This window comes from Dermochelys coriacea, chromosome 22, assembly GCF_009764565.3.
Source record: "Dermochelys coriacea isolate rDerCor1 chromosome 22, rDerCor1.pri.v4, whole genome shotgun sequence".
Classification (NCBI taxonomy): domain Eukaryota; kingdom Metazoa; phylum Chordata; order Testudines; family Dermochelyidae; genus Dermochelys; species Dermochelys coriacea.
In genome coordinates this window covers 15,396,091-15,415,481 of record NC_050089.1, presented here as the reverse complement: position 1 = coordinate 15,415,481, position 19,391 = coordinate 15,396,091, and the positions used below count along the sequence as shown (strand labels likewise).

Below are 19,391 nucleotides of genomic sequence, written 5' to 3'. Positions count from 1 at the left end.
CCACCCAGCCCCCTACCCTGCCTAGGTTTTAACTCGGCAGCATTCAAGGTTTTACAGTGAAACTGATTCAACTTTTTACTATCAGGGTCGCTTATCCCTATATTTAAAAAAAAGCAGCTTTACTAACTTCCTTTACTAACTAGCTTTACTAACTCATATAGCATCTTTCATCCCAAAGCATCCCAATTTTAAGTCTAAGAAACTGATATACAGGCATTTTTTCCCTCACCACTCAGATGTAGCCACCGCTGGAGTGGAAAGCACTAGCCAATTAACAGAGAATATAGGAGGTCTGTATAATACTGATGAAGGGTTGGAAGAAAAGAGACTGTATGTGACAGCGCATAGAATCGTTTTGGAGGCTGGCAAAGAAGTAGTTAATTCTGGCTAGTGGAAGGAACACAGCTGCCTGCCATGAGTGCAGGGATTTGCAAGGTAACAGGGCTGGGCTAGTGGGAGGGAATTAATTATTTCCACCTAGTCATATGAGAAGGATGGTGCTGTGGACTGAGTCTAACAAACAAGGTCAAGATACCTAGGAGAAGGTAGAAGTGTCAAGCTGGAGGTTGACTTGCTCTTTTGGGCACCTTGGCTAAAGTGAGCTATGTTCTAGATTTTTGCTTTGCCCTTTAGCAGAGTGTTTGCCCCTCAAGAAGAGGGTGATACTCCTTTGTAGTTTCTAGTTTGTAGTACTATAGAGTTTACCACTGTTAAAAACCAGCATTTCCATAACTCTCCACTGTGTGTGGTTATGAGTGCTGAACATCACTGGTTGGACACCCAGCTCTAGGCCCTTGCAACATCTAAAGGTTATCAGCTAAATGAGGGAAGTTGGGGATGGAAAAGATCTTCTGGGTCATCTAGTTAATTCACTAGCAAGTGCAGGACTATGCTGCCTGCTTCTGGAAATACATTCTCTCCTGCTTTTTACAGTTTAGTCTCAAGTATCTTGTGTGGTGGCTTTTCCACTCTTTAATTTGGGAGACTATTTCACAGTTTAATCTCCTCTTGGGCGGGGGGGGGGGGGGCTTTTTCCTAGTATTCAGTTTTACCTTTTTCCTCATTCCATCCTGATACACCTAGTTAGACTCCTTTTTGGAGCAACCTAAACAATCCCTTTGCCTTGCTAATGATATTTCTATCCTTCAGGAATAGGTGTAGTGTTATGATTGGCAGTTAGTTCAGGAACCTTCCCTTTATGTGTCCATAAAATACTTAATGCACTGCTGCTAAACAAATTGATGTCCCACACAACTTCAGTCACCATGTAGCTCAGAGAATAACTCTTTCTATTGCACTAGTAACATAAGAGAGAGTTTTGAAATGTTCCCTGGGTTACTACAAGTGGGTCTCTAGGAGGAAATTTTTTCTCAAGGCTACATTGCTGTGAAGATCTTCTAGTGAAATCCTGGAAGTTTTGTGAGTTTAATAGTAAAGGTTAATAATAATCACAACAGGCAGTACATCATTGCTTTTGTATCTGGTTGAGAGATTTACAACTTAAGCTCATGGCAGAAGAAGAAATTGCTTCAATCACTTGGAGTAATGGCATATGGAGAGCCACTTGGGCATGACTGCTATTTAACATGACAAACCCAGCCTGGCTTCATTTAATGTGCTGGTTCTTTTCTAATAAACATGTTACTTGATAAGGTGAGATTATGTTTTAAAAAATAAGTAAATTGCAGATGGTGGGGAGAGGGGTTGGCATGCAATGGATTTTTCAGGGGTGGGAAACAGTAGAAGGAAAAAAGGCAACGCTTGGAATGTAGGGGGTAACTCCTTTGCAGAGAGAGTCCCAAAACCTGAGGATAGCCCTTGCTGAGTTTTCTTCTTTCATGGGTAGGCAGCCTCAAAGCCTGATGACTAGGCTCTTAAATTGGTACCCATTGCTATAATATCCAGCATTTCTGTGATTGATAAAGACTTGGAGATTGAGATGATCTTTGCAGGGCCCATTGGTCTTACATATGGCTTATCCACAGGACTGCTGGAGTTTAGTTTAGCGCAGGAAAACTTTGCATGGAGCAGGTTGTGGGAGCTCTGCTGTTACAAAAACACTCAGCACATACTGGTGTGTGTCTCTGTTTGCTTCTATATGACACTACACAAGTAAAAAGCTGAACCTATTGGAATCTCACTTGCACTCCATTTTTCTATTGGTCTCGAGGCACCCAACTACCAGGTAGATGGTCTCTTTTGCTTATGGTGTCAGAACCTCCAAGTCTTGTATTTGACTTGATTTGGAGGAGGAAACAAAGTTTTATTTTATCTAAATCAAGAAGACAGGAGGTGGAAGGCAGGGGGAGGGTTGCTTGTAGCTGAATTTGCTCTTAACATTTCCTGTGCATAATGTATACGTGGTCTCACTGAAAGACAAGGGACTGACATTTAGAAGGTCACAAACAAGGGTTTTTGTTTTTTCATCTTCTTATTTCATACCTCTCAGAATTGCTCTGCCTTTCACTTCCTTTATGGTCACCGATAGTGTCTGAACACTGTGTGTGTGTGTGTGTGTGTGTGGAGAAGGATATACATTCTGAAGGAAGTAGAGGCAGACTTCCTAGTGGCATGAGTGTTTTCTGAGGAGGACTCTCCTGTTCCTGCTATTGTCAAGCAACAGATGTTCTTGACCAGGCTGTTACAACAAAGCTAATGTAACGGTAAATATTGGTTCAAATTTTTACTACGGTCCATGGCTTCAAGCAATAAGTGGCTTCTTTACATCATAAGTATACACCCAGAGACCAAAATATGTGCAGTGAAATACAGTAACCCTTACTGCGATGGTTCATGGTAGTGTGTGGGTGGGGAGCAAGGGGGGAATGGCTAGGGAAAGGGTTGTGGGTGGATGGACATTAGAAGAGTGAGTGTGGAGAGATGGGTAGAGATGACAGATGCAGATCTGAGGGAGTGCAAGGTTTGTATCAGGATTGGACTCTGCTGCTGAGCTCGCCAATTCCAAAGACCTCTTCAGATGTGGCAACCGTGGAAACTGAATTTCAGCTGAGTGGAGCCTGCAAGAGAATGCAATACACAGACCTGACATATTGTCTGTATTCCAGTAGGGCCTAGAGGCCCCACTAAAGATCAGGGCCCCATTTTGCTAGCTGCTGACACAGAAGCGGTAAGGGACAATCAGTGCCCCAAAGAGTTTGCAGTTTAGGTAGACAAGACAAAGGAAGGTGAAGCAACTTTTCTAATGCCAGTGGCACTGCCAAGGTCTCCTAACCAGAGCTGTGAAGAGAGATTGTTCTAGTTTTGGGGGTTTTTTGGGATGGGGGTGACACTTTGAAAATTGGTTTTGTTCCAATTTGGAATGAAAGCAAAAATGTGAGATTCTCTGTGAGGGGATGGCACCATGGACCCTGGGATTCCTAACCCCAAGGCTGTCCATCAGATAGTTCATCCACATGGCTTCTCAGCAGCCTGGCATGAAACCAGGCAGTGTTCCAATGGAACTTTGTCAAAATCAAATTGTCTCTGTGAAATGTTTTCATTTTGATACATTCTGTTGGGAAAATAAAATAGAATTTTCTGTCCTGCTCTCTGTTGATGCCTGTTATCTGCAAAAGACGGACAAAACTGAAACCTTCTTTGAGCAAAGAAATCGTCTTGAAGTGCATCCATGTAGGGGGTTCATGATGCAACAATGGGAAGAGGTGTGTGCCATGGGAGGTGATTTTGGACTATGAGTCTGCTTGGGAGTCCATGGGGGAAGAGAGTTTGTCAGGTTCCTAAAGGAAAGGTGTCCCCCACCATAGAACTCATCCACATATTTGGTACCTTTTATTGAGAGCCTCAGCAGAGAAACTTGGGACCGAATGGACCATGTAGTCAGAACTCCTTCTCACCCCTAGGTGAGAAGGCCCCTCCCAGGGAATATGCAGGCTAACTTCTTATTCGATTGTATGTTCTTGGTCAGGTACCATCTTGTGTGTTTATACAGTGCCTAGCACCATGGTGTCCTAGTCTGTGCCGAGGTTCCTTGGCTCTACTGTGCAATTCAAATGATGAAAATAAGAATGCACATGAGTAAAGTTATATAACTAGTCCTATTGCAGTTAAGGGGAACTAGTCAGGTGAGTGAAGTTTATGCACATGCTTGCAGGATCGGAGCTTTGGAGGAAGGACCATGTTTTAATTTGTATTTGTACAGCACAATGTGCAATAGGGGCTTGATTCTGACTGGGGATTCTGAGAGCCACTGTAATATAACTATTAAGGCACAGTTTGAAACTGCAGGAGTATTTAAGTGCACGGTTGCCTGAGCTATACCTATTCTGTGGATGAATGAGGACTTCAGTTTTAGGGTCATCCGGACAATATCTTTTGAAAAATAGCAATAGGAATGAAGTCTCTTAAAGTTAAAACAGCTCAATAGCTTTTACTTTATTTTTTTTTTTTTAAAGAAAAGTGAAATGCACCAGTTCCCAGAAAGGACTGGGGGGGGGGGTGTTAATCTTCAGTGTGCTGCCTGGAAATTTAGCCTTGGGAGTTCCATTATTGCTAATAGAACTCATGCAGCTTAATTTCATGCAAGCTACACTAAAAATGTACCCCTAGCTGTCTGCAAAATTTCAGTTCTGAAATCAAGCCTTTTAAAAGTTAGAGCAGGATAAACAAACACCTGAAACCCTCCCCCTCCCTCCACAGTATTTTCTTCTAGTTCACTGTTTATTCAAAAAACAAAAACACACAACAGCTCTGTGAATGTAAGCAATTTAAAAAGGGGAAATATGTATCCAGGCTGACAGCCTGCATGCCAAACTTCAGCTTGCTGCCAATTAAAATGGCAGGGTTATAACCCCTGAAAAAATGGGGTTTAGTTGATGCCTTATCTTTAACTATGCTACTGTGAATGCCACACTGTAATACTTATCTAATAACCGCTGTCCCCTTCATTATGGGGCCTCTGTTATTAGGCTGTTCTTGTTAAATGACTGCTATCATCTGGTCCCAAAGTACATTAAATCCCATTATAATTATAAACACACTTCCCTATAACATTCTCTTTAGATTACATTCACACAGCTTTGCCCCTCAGGGTATCTTTATACTGATACCATTCTTATTTGCTATTTTAGCGGACAATATTGGGTCCTACACTATTTGCAGCATCCAAAGGGAGAAGGGAAAATGTCTATAGCTTTCCCATTACAGATTAATATTTTGATGTCCCCTGGAAACCTCACTTACCTCATTTATTTCATTCACTCTCCCCTGTTATATAAGGAGAGCTGGCTTTTAAAAGGTGTTGAACTTTGGTACCAAAGCTCATGTTGGCCTTTATGAATTGCACCATTCCAGTAGCTTCACTCCAAAGAGTAGCTTTGTAAACAGGAAGTTCGGTGTAACACAGTCTGTCCATCTCTCACTACTTTTTTTAGAGGCTGCAGCAGTAAATCGTTGCCCCCAGACTTTCACTGCTATTCTTGTGTCACAAGAACCTGCCCTTCCTATAAACTGTGCTTGTTTGGGGTAGCGTCTTTATCGGGTCAAAATAACTATTATCAAGCCGATGTGTACCCAACGTTAAACTCTAACAGAAACAGTTTCCAGCCAAAATTTGGCACCAAGCCCATGGGTCTTTGTTACCTTCTCCATCTCTGGAATTCAGGTATCAATCTCCCTGTACCACTTGCTAGCAAGGGGCTGGGCTCTCAAAGCGCAGACTTGATTAAGCGAGGGAGATTTCTTGTGTAAGAAATATTGGGGATTGTTCTCGCTTCCTATTGTTTCACGTGGCCTTCTCTGGCTTGAGGAGTAATTGAAGATTAGGATCGGGGGTTAATTGTGTATTTCTCCGTTTGGGAAGATGGGGTCCTTCCTAGGGTGAGTCTGCTGCGAATTAAAGTAATTGTGAGGCAGGCTAGGACTGAATGACAGACAGCCTTATCGGTCGCCTCAATGCAGTTGTCACATTAGAAGTTCAACAAGTTTAAAATGTATCTTTTTTAACTTGTCTGTAGCGCAGTCAATTATATCCGCCTGCTTTCTAGGCAGCTTTTCCATGTAATGATTTCATTATTAACACGCTGGGGGGTTAACCCTTTCGCTGCTGCTCCCACCGCATCCCCAGCTTTCGCGGGTGTCGCTAAATGTGGAGGGGTGTGTGTGTGTGTGTGTGTGTGTGTGTGTCAGAGAGAGAAAACACAACCTCGAATCATGTGCATTAAAGTTGGTGCTACTCCGTGGCTTGTATGGGGTGAGCGCTGCGCGCTCATTAATTAAGGCGAGGATTAATTTAAACCCGGCTCCTTATGATTGTGTTATGGCTTCTTGGCTCACGCACTTAACGAGGCATCAGGAGCTGATTGGCAAAGGCCAGTCTTTTGATTTCCTCTTCTGGGCAGGGGCGAGGTGGAGAGGGACGCGAGAAGCAGGGAGTTAGGCTGTCAGGCGTGCGGGGGGCGAGGAGACGGTGTCCGGTATCTAACCTAGGAGCTGCGTTTGCGGCCAGGGATCACAATCCAGCAGCCACCAGGTGAAACGCCCAGTGGCAGGATTGAACGTGTGGAGGTGCGGGGCTCTTGTGTGTCCAAACAGCCCCTCCAGAGCCCGGCCTCCGAGACACGTTTCGTGCCATGCGCTGGGTCCCTCCCGCGCCTGGGCACCTCGTCCTAAAGCCATCCTGCCTGCCCCCGTCCACTTGTTCTGGGAGTGCACCGCTCCGCCGGGCGCCTGTCCACACGCTGCTCCGCGACCTCCCCCGAGGGCGCAGCAGGTGCCCGCTCAGAGCCCAGGGGGGCCGCCGGGGCTGCTCTAAAGCCGGCTTGGAGGCATTGGCTCCGGTTCGCTGATTCCCAAAGGCAGCCTCCTGCTCCTCCATGTTTGTTGTTGGCAGAGGCCAGCGACGCCAAGCGCTGTCCAGCAGCCCTCGGGATCAGCTCCCCCTTCCCTCCCCATCCCCTCCTGCCGGTCTCCAAAGCCAAGCACCATGAGCAGCCCCCCGCTCCCTTCCTCCCCATGCAACTTTTCGGTGACTTCTTTCGGGATGGGGCAGGAGCCGAGCCAAGGGCTCTGCCCTTCCCCTCCACCTGGCTGCCAGCATCTCCCGCTGGCTGGCACGCCTCTGCCCGGGACTTGGGTACCGATCTGCCTGGCGGAGCAAACCGAGAAGCGATCTCCGCAGCAGCGCTATAATAGACACCCGACGCCCCCCCCACCTACCCTGCTGTGCCCCCCTGCCCCGCTTGTACCTCCCCAGCTCTGGGCAGGGCAAGCTGACAGGAGACGCTTGGACCCCTTGTCCTTAACAAGGCTGGCTTGGGAGGGGCGGTTTAATGGACTGGCGCAGGAGCGATGCTCAGGGGAAGCGGTTCCCATCTGCGTTCTCTTAATCCGGAGCCCAATTCGGTTGGCACAGAGCTCTGGCTTGGTCCTTCCACACGGATCGCTCTGGTGCGACTCCCGAGGAAAGGGACCCGGAGCTTTCTGTGGCTTCCCACTCCGTGCCCGGTTTCCTTCGCCTTTCGCATCAGTGGGGGAACTGGGGCCCAGCCCAGCGTAACACAACGCTTCCCGTGAACCCTGCAAGGTGTAGTTAACGCACAGAATAGTGTAAACCCGGAGTGTCCTGTCTCCGCAATCCGCCTGGGAACAGTCTCCTCCATCCTTGGCAATCAACAGCTGCAGTGCACGATTCACAGACTAAATCGTAACACAGGGGTCCAGAGAGACCCGAAAATCGCTTCTTGCCCCCCTCCCTCCACCAAACCAGCACAGCTTAGCGAGGGGGTCGAGTTTGAATTGGGGGGCCTGTGGGATTTGGGGGGCAAGCGATAGTAACTGCTCCATCTCGTCCTTTCCGAAGTAGTTCCTCAAGCCTGAATAGGTTAACAACCCCCGCCCCAACCCGCGGTGTTGCAGAAATGGGGGGGGGGGGGTGGCGCCCGCTTCTGTTCCAACTCCAGGTCCCGAGAGAGAGCCCAGGCAGGTGGCAGTTTCCCTCGTGGGAGCAGCTTCTCTGGCAGACGCCCAGCATCAAACCTGGGCCCCTGACTAATTCGGGGGCATGCGGAGCTCCCCCAGGGTGGGGGTCCGGGAAGTCTTCTCCTCCAGGATCTCCCCAAGCCCCCCCCGGCGGGGTGCAGGCTCCCAGCAGCGAGGGGGTCAGGCGCAGACGGGTTTGGCTCCGCAGGGCGTGCCGGGGTCGGGGTGCTGCGGGGGGCAGACGCTGGCTGGAAGGCGCAGCGCCTATGGGTGGGGGGAGCCGGGTGTGGGCACGAGCCCCGTGCCAGCAGTAAAGATGGTGCCCGGGCCGGGCTTCGCGGGGGTGGGAGCGGCCCTGAGGCGGGGCGCAAGCCGGCACGTCAGTCAGCGCGGTGTTGATTTGCTAACCTCAAAGCAGAGAGGAGTTGGAGAGGATGAGAGCGGGTACTGCGAACTGCCGGATCATGCTTCGGCGGCTTCAGTAGCAAGCAACAGTTCCGAGGCCAAGCCCGCCCGGCTGCCGGGAGCCTCCTGCCATGCACTAGACAGTGAGTGCCCGGGGCGGGGGCTGCAGGAACTTGCTCGGCTTGCTTTAGAGGAGGGGAGTTCCGGGCTTTGCTCCTGAAGGGATGCGCGGGGAGAGAGATGCAAGGGGATTAAAGGGTCTTGCCTGTCATTTCTGCCCCTAGCCGGCTGTCCCCGGGGGAAATGGGGGGTAAACTGGACACGGGGGTGCTTGCAATGGAAGAGGGAGGACTGGGGACGCTTTGGGTTCCGGTGTGTGTGTGGCAGGAAGATGAGAGGCAATTGTTGTGATGTTCTGGCTAATGTGTATTCTCAAGGGCTCGCAGGAGAAAAATGTGACTTCCCCTCCTTATTTATTTGTTGCGTGGGGAGGTGGAGCCCTGTGATGGTTTCAGAGCGAGAAGGCTCGGGTCTGGGCTGGGGAGGGTTAACGGGCGGGTTGGGGAAGCGATTTTCCTCTTTCTTTCTTTTTTTTTTTGGTTAGTTTTGCAAATAGCGTCTCGGGAAGGTTGGGGTTGTGCCGGCACCCTCGCTTTTCTGTCGCTTCAGCCTTGTTTGCTTGATGCATTTTAAGATGCAAAAAGATGCATTCTATTTTTGTAAATGTTTGGTGCCCAGTGTTGTAATCAAAACGCTTTGGTGCGGTCTTAAAAAATAACAATCTCCCCCGGCTGGGTTCAGTCCAGCCTTTGCACCTGATGACTATTTGATGCCTTGTAAATGCAGCGCGGTCTGTCTTTTAATGGTCCAGCTCAAAACTTCCTTCGCCGGGTGCAAATGTCGAGCCCTGGCGATCGCTGGACACGTTGGGAGCGAGCCGGATAACCGGCCAAGGCAGAATTTTACATCCCACAATCGAGCTCGCTTCCCTCCCCGGCCCTACGTGACAGTGCCATGGACAGGGCCGTCCATGCTGGTATTGCTACATGGAATTCAGGCTGATCTGCATTTGATCTTGATTCTATATGGCCAAGTGCCGTGTAGCTGAGACAAATACCCCCCGCCCCAGAGGAGAGTCGTGTGACTATGAAAGTAGCTTTTGCGCGAATTACAATATTTTGCATCCCCTCTTCCAATGTTCCCCTTTCTTCCTCCGCGCTTCTCCCTCCTTCCCTGGGGTTTAACCATTCAGCGCAGGCGGTGGGTTCGGGGTGAGGGCGGGTCTCAGCCGTTCAAACGCTGTTGGGTTATTTTTCTTTCTTTCTTTGATTTCGGTGGTTGAAGTTTGTTGAAAGCGACCGAGCGGGGGGGCGCGGGGGACTGCTGGTTATCTTGCGCGATAGAAGCCGTGATTTTCATTGGCTCCAAAGTGCGGAGCTGGGCTCCCTCCTCTGCGCAATAACTAAAACAGAGGCTGCTGGTTTCCCCGTGATTTGTGTTGGTGGATGTGTGGGTCCCGGAGGGGTAGGTGCTATATTGGGGTGCTGGCGGTGGGGTGCTGGGGCGGGGAAGGACGAACCCACGCTGCTGAAACTTGGTCTAACAAGCCCCAATCCGGAGCTGATAGAGGACTTTAATAGTTCACTCATTAACCTTTCCAACTCGCCCCTGGCAGCTTTGTTCTCGGGCGAGGTGCCTTTCCCCAGGGCTAAGGGATCGGCTCTGATGCTGAAGCCCCGGCTTTAGTGCCCGGTTGGGGGCGAAGCTCCGCCGCTTTTCCCGGGCCTTTCCCATTCCTTCCCCGATCCAGCATGTTACTGCCCGCGGCAAGGTGCGAGGGGGCAGCGGGGCCCCCCCGGGTCGGAGCCCCTTTCCCCTCGGGCTGCCGAGGAGCAGGAGCCCCCGAGGCTGGGCTTGGGGGCGGCGTGGGGTGTGGAATCACGGGCGGGAGCCGGGGCTTGGAGTCCCCCTTTGGAGGATTTGGGGGTCTCGCCCGAAGGCTGAGTCTGGCGGTGTCTCCGGGGTTGGGGGGTCAGTCCCGGAGGAGGGTGTGTCTCCAGGAGGGGGCCGATCGGAGGGGTGTCTCGGGACAAAGGCGGCGGGCTGGGGCAGCGGAGCGGGCCGCCCTGGCCCGGGGTCCTGGGGCGGAGCGGGGTGTCCGCCCGGCGGGACCCCTCTTGCTTCACGCCCTCTAGGGCGCTGGCGCAGGGCTCCGGCTGCCGCTCCGTTCTGGGGGGCCGGGCACCAAGCGTGCGTGGGGAGGGGGCGAGCCGGTAGGGGGGGAGAGGAAACGACTTCCCAGGGCACAGATCTGCCCCCCCTTCCCCTGGGGTACGCGGGGGCTGGGGGCCTGAGGGGCACAGATTCTCCCCTCCCCAGGGGGTAGCGGGGTGGCCCCTTGGGTGGAGGGCGTGTGAGTGTATTTAGGGGAGAGGCCCCCCTGGGTACCAGGTATGGGTAGGAGGGCTCTGTGTTGGGGGCGGGGGTTGGTGTGTCTGACAGGCGGTGGGGGTGGTAACAGCCAAAACGAGGTTTGCAGATTTAAGGAGGGTGGCTGCGATTTCTTTGGGGTGCCGGGGGAGAAGCCTGGACACCTCCCCGCCTTCAGCTTCCAACAACAAGAGGTCCCCCCCATTCTCCCCAGGTTTCATTGTCTCCGTGTCACAAAGGTGCCTGGAGGGTGACTCCGTTTATCAACCAGGCGAGCTGGGCTGTGCAAGGCCAAGGAGGGCTGCAGCTTGGAACCCAGCAACCCTCCCCATGTCCCCTCGTGCCTTTCAGCCCTTGTAAAGGGAAGTTGGTTTATGATGTTTTTGGAGCTTTTACTGCCACAGTTTCCAGGCTGCAAAACTTGGTTGTAGAAACTTTGTATGCAACTTGCTGCCAGAATCCTAAACTAAAAGTTCTTTCCTCCTTTATTTCCCCCTTCCTTTATTTTGTTTTCACAGACAACGGGCACCCAAAGCTAGTCCCGGATTGAGCAAAGAAAGACACCCTAATGACTAAATCTCAGGCGCACTATGGATTTGACTAAAATGGGTCTGATACAGCTCCAGAACCCCAGCCACCCCACGGGGCTCCTGCACAAAGCCAACCAAATGCGCCTTGCAGGGACTCTGTGCGACGTGGTAATCATGGTGGACAATCAGGAGTTCCATGCTCACAGGACAGTGTTGGCTTGCACTAGTAAAATGTTTGAAATCCTGTTCCACCGCAACAGTCAGCATTATACCCTGGACTTTCTTTCACCAAAGACTTTTCAGCAGATACTGGAATACGCTTACACGGCCACCCTCCAGGCCAAAGTTGAAGACTTGGATGATCTTCTTTACGCAGCCGAGATCCTAGAAATAGAATATCTGGAAGAACAGTGTCTGAAGATCTTGGAGACCATTCAGGCTTCCGATGAGAATGATACAGAAGTCAACATGACGGATGGTGGCACTGAAGAGGAGGAGGATAGGAAATCTAGGTACATCAAAAACCTATTTATCTCCAAGCATTCCAGTGAAGAGAGTAGTTATGCCAGCATGGCCAGTCAGAGTTTAACGGGGGCAATGGTGGAGCAGAGCCCGTCTGTCTCCACTTCATTTGGACTCTCTGCGATGAGCCCCACAAAGGCTGCTGTGGATAGTTTGATGACCATTGGGCAGTCATTATTGCAAGGAGCTCTGCAGCAGAATGCCTCCGAGGACTTGCACTCCACAAGCAGCCATCACCACAGCCTCTCCGAAGTAAAAACAGAAGTGATGCAAGTGGAGGAGGCTTCTAGCCATGAAAGCCCAAGGACGGCCGAGTCCAGCACTTCTGGAGGGGACAAGTCTGATGACAAAAGCAAGGAAGGCCCCGGTACTCCCACGCGTAGCAGTGTTATCACAAGTGCCCGTGAACTTCATTATGCCCGGGATGAGAATGCAGAGCAGCCCCTCGAGTTGGGCCAAGGAGTGCCAGTCGGACCAGAGCACTCGATTTCTCAAAGTGAGAAACACCTGAGTATATATTCAGTGCTACCAAATCACAAAACTGACTCGATGCTCAGCATGCCATCCTCCATGACGCCGGCTCTTCACATGCAGCCAGCTCTTGCAGTGTCCATGGACTTCAGCGCTTATGGGGGGCTTCTGCCTCAAGGCTTTATTCAAAGGGAGCTGTTCAGTAAGCTGGGTGAATTGGCAGCTGGCATGAAAACTGAAAACCGAGCCATTAGTGAACAGTGCAGTGTTTGTGGAGCAGAACTGCCAGACAACGAGACTGTGGAACAACACAAGTAAGTCCTCTGCACTTGTTTAGTCTTGATATGGCAGCAAGTCTCTCCTGACATTTGATGGTTCGTGTCACTATCAGCTTGTTTTGTATTTTTTGTTTTTTCTTCAATTGAATTTAGTGCTGGCTGGTTTGACCCCAGTAGAGGAAAATGAATTCCATTGGCAGGTAATTCACCCCTGTGCATAGGGCTTGCGTGAAGAACTGTGCATCACTCTTCAGTTCCTGCTTAAGACATCAAAAAGTGGGACCTTAGTGGTGCATAGGCCTTTTGCTGGCCCTTTGCACATGTGTGAATTTACTGCATTCTTAACAGGGTAAAGCATTAACAAGCTGCAAACTAAATAAGGGAACGCTGGGGGAGAGGATTGTGATGTGGCCCCTTGTCTGTTGAGAACCACTCTGAGCCTCACCAACTTACTTAACCAAGACAATGAGTTACGGTCACTACCTGGCCAGATTTGAGCCCACAACCCAGATATGAAAGATTCTGTATCTTATTACCAGTTCCATAAGATGGGCACTTCCTTCCTTGGGTTGAAAAGAGGCCTGGCACTCAACTCAGACAATAGTCTGTCCTTTTCTTGCCCCATGTCCTAACATGCATTCAGATGCCAGGGCTATGCATGTGCTGTAATTATTATTATTTTTTTTATAACATTGGCGTGAGGCATGTTGGATTCTCACATTCTGCTCTAGAGACTTTGGGATTTTTTTCTCTGCCTTCTGGATTGATGTAGAGTGTAAAATTAACAATCTCATGATGCCACTCACCCATTAAGTAACTGCATATAAAATACTTACCTTCTTGCCTCTCAAACGAGTGTCAGATGATGACTTTGGTGACATAGTGAGTCAGAGTTTGAAACTAGAGAATGTCCAGAGTAACTACACCGTCAGTGCCAAGTATCGGAGGGGTCGCCGTGTTAGTCTGTATCCACAAAACCAACGAGGAGTCCGGTGGCACCTTAAAGCCCAACAGATTTATTTAGGCATAAGATTTCGTGGGTATCTGAAGAAGTGGGATTTTTACCCCCAAAAGCTTATGCTTAAATAAATCTGTTAGTCTTTAAGGTGCCACCGGACTCCTCATTGGTTTTTTACACTGTCAGTGGCGTTTCTCTAGGTTTATGCATACTGTGAAAGAGATCAGAATCTAGCCTTTTGTGGGTCTCTTGGAGCCAATCATGCAGGCTGATCCGCACAGATGGACCTCTGTGCTTGCACAGAGCCCTAGTGGTTGGTAGGGCTCGTTGTGGTCTGCCGGTGAGCATCAGCTTGTGGGGTCAGGGCTCAGATTTTCCTGTCCTAACCTGTAAGAGCAGGAACTCTAACTTGTTCCTGCATTTGGATGTGCTAATATCACAGGGTAGGAACTGACTGAACTGCCTAGCGAAGGGCTGCTCAATCCTCATGCAGACATTTGTACTGATTCTACCGACGTGTCAGCATTTCATGGTGTGTGTGTGTGTGTATAAGCCATGTTGCAGCCCCTCTGTTCCGTGGGGGTGACAAAAGTACATGCAATCCATTCTCCTGTTCGTAGAATTCAAATCATGAATGACGGTAGAATTCCTAGGAGTCTCTCTGAAGTATTCAGACTGAGCATCTTTCAGTATTTGAACTGACCAACAAGTTTAATTAGTCTTAATGTACATAATATATACACGAGGCTCTGGCTGTTTGTCTTGTTGTGCCATCCATAAATGATCAAGGATTATCTGTAGCTCACGAAGGGCTTTGGAACATCAATTGCCTGTTCAACTTGTTACATTTTGAGTACAGCCTGGTAGCCTTAACTTAGGGATTTTCACCCTCACCTGGGTTTGTCAGACTCTTCAGATGGCATCTTAGTGTAGTTTATGACTCTGTGTATGTGTGTGCATTGTGATGCCAGCTCTATTTAAACAAATAGGTGATAGCAGCATGCTAGCAATCCCCATTGGCAAAACAGATTTCTTTTTTGTTTACTCTGATGATATGTAAACAGCAACTTCCTGCATTGTCATTCTAGAACATGGATATAATCCACTGGAGTTTGTGTAATTTTTTTTTTTTAAATAGATACATTGGGCCAGGGCATGAGCTGATGTAAATTAGATCTAGAGCTATACTGACTTACACCAGTTGAGGACCTGGGCTGATGTACTTACTATGAAGCGATGCAGGCTAAATGTCATTGAAAAGCAGCTGCAGTGCATGGCTGGAGAGAATTTGAACATGGCTATCTGCCATGTTCTTAAATGTCTTCCTTTCTCCTTTCTAAAGTACAAAGAATAACAATTGATGCTCCTGCACGTACCACAGAAACTATTTTAGAAACTCTCCGAGAGGTCAGCTTGGCAGAGATTAAATTGAGAACTTCAATGCTGAATCTGCTCTAGAGTTCCCATTGCTGATCAATAATCTTCCACCGTTGCTGAGTCTCATTGTAAGGTTAGACCCTTCCTAATTCACACCCATGATTAGGAGACTCATTGTGAATGACTAAATATTTTGAATGAGAGGACAAACATTTTAAACCAGGTTTCTGCATCATGATATGTACTTTAAATGGTTTGACACTTGTAATGCACTTCAATATCTTTTGTACTGTAATAAGGTCATAGTTCTGACCTATTCACAATTTTTGCACTAGTTTAACTAAGTGTAGTTTTTAAAAAGATTGAGTTTAAGCAATACCAAACCCTGCGTGGACACTCTTAACTTGATTCAAACCTGGTTTGTGTGTGTTTAGCTTGTCAGTAAGTTTACCAATACAAGCTAAATCCATGTAAGCCAATTTTTAAACTCATAAGAATGACCATACTGGGTCAGACCCAATGGTCCATCTAGCCCAGTACTTTGTCTTCCAACAGTGGCCAGTGTGTCAGATGGTTCAGTGGGAATGAACAGAACCAGGCAATTGAGGGATCCATCCTCTGTCTTCCAGTCTTTTTAGCTTCTGGCAATTGGAGTCTTAGGGACACCCAGAACTCGGGGTTGCATCCCTGACCATCTTGGCTAATAGCTGTTGATGGGCCTGTGCTCCATGAATTTATCAAATTGTTTTTTGAACCCAGTTACGATTTCGGCCTTCACATCGTCCCCGGCAACAAGTGCCACAGGCTGCCTGCGGTTGTATAAAGAAAGACTTCCCTTTGTTTGTTTTTTTTTAAAATGTGCAGCCTATTAATTTCATTGGGTGATGCCTAGTTCTTGTTATGTGAAGGGGCTGTATCACTTCCCTCTTCACTTTCTCCACACCATTAATCATTTTATAGACCTCCATCATATCCCCCTTCAGTCGTTTCTTTTCTAGGATGACCAGTCTGAGCCTTCATAAGACTGTTTAGAGGGTTGGAGCCTGGGTTAAAAAACCATCCCTTTAAATTGGTGCTTCCCTTTTATAGAGAACACCTTAATGATGTGAGTATTTACTACAAACCTTTGCTGTTACGTTTTTCTACAAAATGGGGAGAATATGCTATTTTAAATATGTATTACTGAAGTCGTACTGTATTTATGAAGCTATGAGCAGTGTTTATGCTAGGAATATTGAGACCTGTAATGCTCCACTGAGGCCGTTCTATCCGAGCTAGCAATAGTAGAAGTTACAGCACAGACAGGGCTCAAGTGTCTCTTACCCCTATTTTGTCTAACTCTAGAGTAGGTTTAGATGGAATGCATGAGTCATGGTTACTCTATTACTGACTGGAGCTGCCCCAGTGGAAAATTACAGGCCCCAGCTTTTTTTAGGGCCTGGTAAGACTCCCATGGAGATTGGTGGGCTTTGGATCAGGCCTGGAGTGGAGGTGTGAAGAATTTGTCTGAATAAACTACATTAACGTGCCATTGATGTCTCTGTCCAAACTCTTGATTGTGCACTATCCTATCGATCAGTTGACTTGAGTTGCTTGAAGCTATCTGCTTCAGAGAGAGCAGAGGCTTGGCCATGCTGAAGTTGCTGTGATATGGCTGTTTAGTCACCAAGCTGATTAGCAGCAGTTGTGGGTTTATTTTTTTTTTTTATGTTTTAAACTTGAAGTGATCTTTGTGAGGTGCCAGCAGGTTCATTTTTAGCCCAGATGTAAGCTACAACTAAATGTCAATGGCTTCTTTTGTTTCTTCCCATCCATTCTGCAGATTGGGTATACAAAGCCTCAGCTTAAACATAGAGGGATCTTCTGCACTGACTTGGTTAGTGAATATTTCCATTTGCCCATGCTGTGTTTGTGAACCAAGACTGATGGTCTTTAAGGCGGTCAGGGAAGCAATTGAATATGCAAGGCTGGGAAAATTACATTTGGAAACAGTAACTTATGTGTGGGTAGAGCTATTTATTTATTTTTGAAGGCTGCAGATGCCTGCAGTAGAACATAGTTTGTGTCGAAACCACAGTAGAAGTGCCATTGGTTTACCATAGTATTATCAAGAGCATATTAAGGAACCAATAGGTCCCCACAATCTGTAGTGTTCAGCTGAAATAGCTTTATTTTTTTTCCCTCTCAGTTGTGTTTCCTACCATTTTTATTAGTATAAGGATGTGCAAGTGGATAATGTGGGCAATAAATATAATTCCTTTTGGCTAGTCACTATGTGTTTGTACTATGATAGTATCTCAAGGCCCCTAGATCCAAACATCTAATAAGAGATGGTCCCAATGCTGAAGAGCTTACAGTCTAAACATATCAGAGAGAGGGTGGGAGAAAGGAAATATTGTTAGTTCCATTTTTACCCAAGGGAAACCGAGGCACTGAAGTTGTGACTTGTCTCAGGTTATGCAGAGAGTCCAACATACTTTGGGACCCAGGAGATCTGGATTAAATTCCTATCTAGTGGCTTAGTGACTCAACCTTCTTTCCTTTCTTGACGGAGTTGTCATCTGATGATGCCATTTTGTAATACAATGTATTAATAAAGAACAGTTAATTATGACCTTTTGGAAGCAGAATCATCACAATGATCTGTTCAAGGTTTGGAGTCCCAGCTGAATTTTTGTCCAGAACATCTAAACTGTTTTAAAATCCATATTTTCTTTACTGAGCTTATGATTCTGACTAATTGTGTATTGAGTTTGCACCTTTGTTCTTTTTTTTTTTTTTTTTTAAATAAAAGATTTCGTTCTAGGTCCAGTGAAGTTCAACTTAATCTAATGTTGGTATTGATTGCAGCTTCTAATTGAAGGGAAAAAAGCTATATTTCAACAACCTTTTTGTATTTTAAAAACCACTCATGAACTTTGAAAATCGCTCTTATACTAAATTGAATGAATATAAGCAAAAGCTTCTCAAAGGGGAGATCCACAATCTGTGCAATAATTTCTGCAAGGGAAATGGTGCATAACTCATCAACTTACTCAGTTTGTTTCTATCATGAAGTCAAAATATTTAAACTTGCTGATACTTATGGTGGTTTTTAATTTTATTTAAAATTGGATTTCTTTAAACAGTGGAACAAACTACAGGTGCAGGATAAGATCCACAAACTTAATTACTTGTAAGGTATTCTCTTCCACCAGTCGTATGTTGTTGGTGGATTGTATGCTTTTCAGTCAGGGACTGTTTCTCTCTCTGTTCCCAATTTTGCAAACACTTAAGCACGTGCTTAACTCTTATACCCATCAGTAGTTGCATTGGTTTCAGTGGGACTACTCTGGCATAAGTATTTAGAGGGTCAGGGCTTATTTATTCGGTGCCCGAAGAAACAGCGCCTTGATCCTGATTGGGATCTTGAGAGTTACTTTAATATACAGTTTGGCTGTATTTTATGCACAGCATTGTGTAACATGGAGATCCTTGGATGAAAGGCCGTTCTCTTTAACAAGCAAGGATAGAATGGCTATCTATGCTATCTTTTACACCAACTATATAAATTAATGGTTCCATGATTGAGGCAGAGTTGCTTAGTGGTTGGAACAGACTGCTGCAGAGTCTGGATTCATGAGTTCTATTCCCAGCGTAAGATGCTTAAGACCAAATTTTCAAAATTGTTTACTGGCTTTGGATACCTGACTTGAGACACTTAAAGCCTGATGCCCCTTCAAACCATTTACTGAATAGCAACTGCTGTTTAATGACAGTGGTACCATGAGTGAAAGCTGGGAATGTGCCAGGGCAATTGACTGGTCACCTCATCCTCACCTGTGATCTATGTCCAGTTGTAATGTAGAATCCCAAGTCCATTCTGGCATCCCAGAATATGGTGCAGGAGATGTAGCTACAGCGCACGACCTATTTCTTTTTATATGCATGTTCCCTTTGCCAAAGCACATTTTGGGGTGCAGTTTCTATCGATACTGTGAATTTTGTGGGACTTCCTTTGGAGTGAAGTGACCTTAGTGTACATTTTAGAGAAGCTTTGGGATAGCTCATATATAAATAGCCCGTGAATCTGTATTTCTAACCACATGTTGCAGCCCAACATACTTTCTGTAGCACTCATGGTGGGGATAGACTCACCCCAATGTGTTTAATGATGAAATTGTTAGATTGGAAGCTCTTTGTGGCAGCGACTGTCTGTTCTGTGTTTGTACAGCACCCAGCACCATGGGACGCTGGTCCATGACAGGGGTTCCTGTGTGCCACCACAGTACAATAATTACGAATACTCTAAAATGCTTTTGTAAGGGAGGAAACCACAATGCTGGCTAAGAATACATGCAATTTTTAATGCCTGGCAATTTTAATGCCACTAAACTTGTTGATTTTTTTTCTTAATATGGAGCTGTGACAGTAAGACTGTAGTGTATCTTAAGCAGCTGGCTAGGGAAGTATAGCTGCTTTTTGGCTCTTTCTTTGCCAGGCTCA

General features: G+C 47.2%; 1 protein-coding gene across 4 annotated transcripts in view; it reads left to right on the top strand.

The window, feature by feature from the left end:
- The first annotated feature begins 509 nt into the window (after positions 1-509).
- The window catches only part of ZBTB16 (zinc finger and BTB domain containing 16), a 185,647-nt gene continuing 166,765 nt past the window's right edge, over positions 510-19,391 (top strand). The window contains exons 1-2 of one of the 4 annotated variants that reach the window (XM_038380589.2): positions 510-597; positions 11,289-12,607. In XM_038380589.2, the coding sequence (XP_038236517.1) occupies positions 11,361-12,607 (1,247 nt within the window). In that variant the 5' untranslated portion in view covers positions 510-597; positions 11,289-11,360. Of the gene's footprint in view, positions 598-8,332; positions 8,484-8,725; positions 9,865-9,963; positions 10,172-11,288; positions 12,608-19,391 lie in introns of those variants that run through there. The other 3 variants (XM_038380587.2, XM_038380588.2, XM_038380590.2) reach the window with 3 other exon arrangements.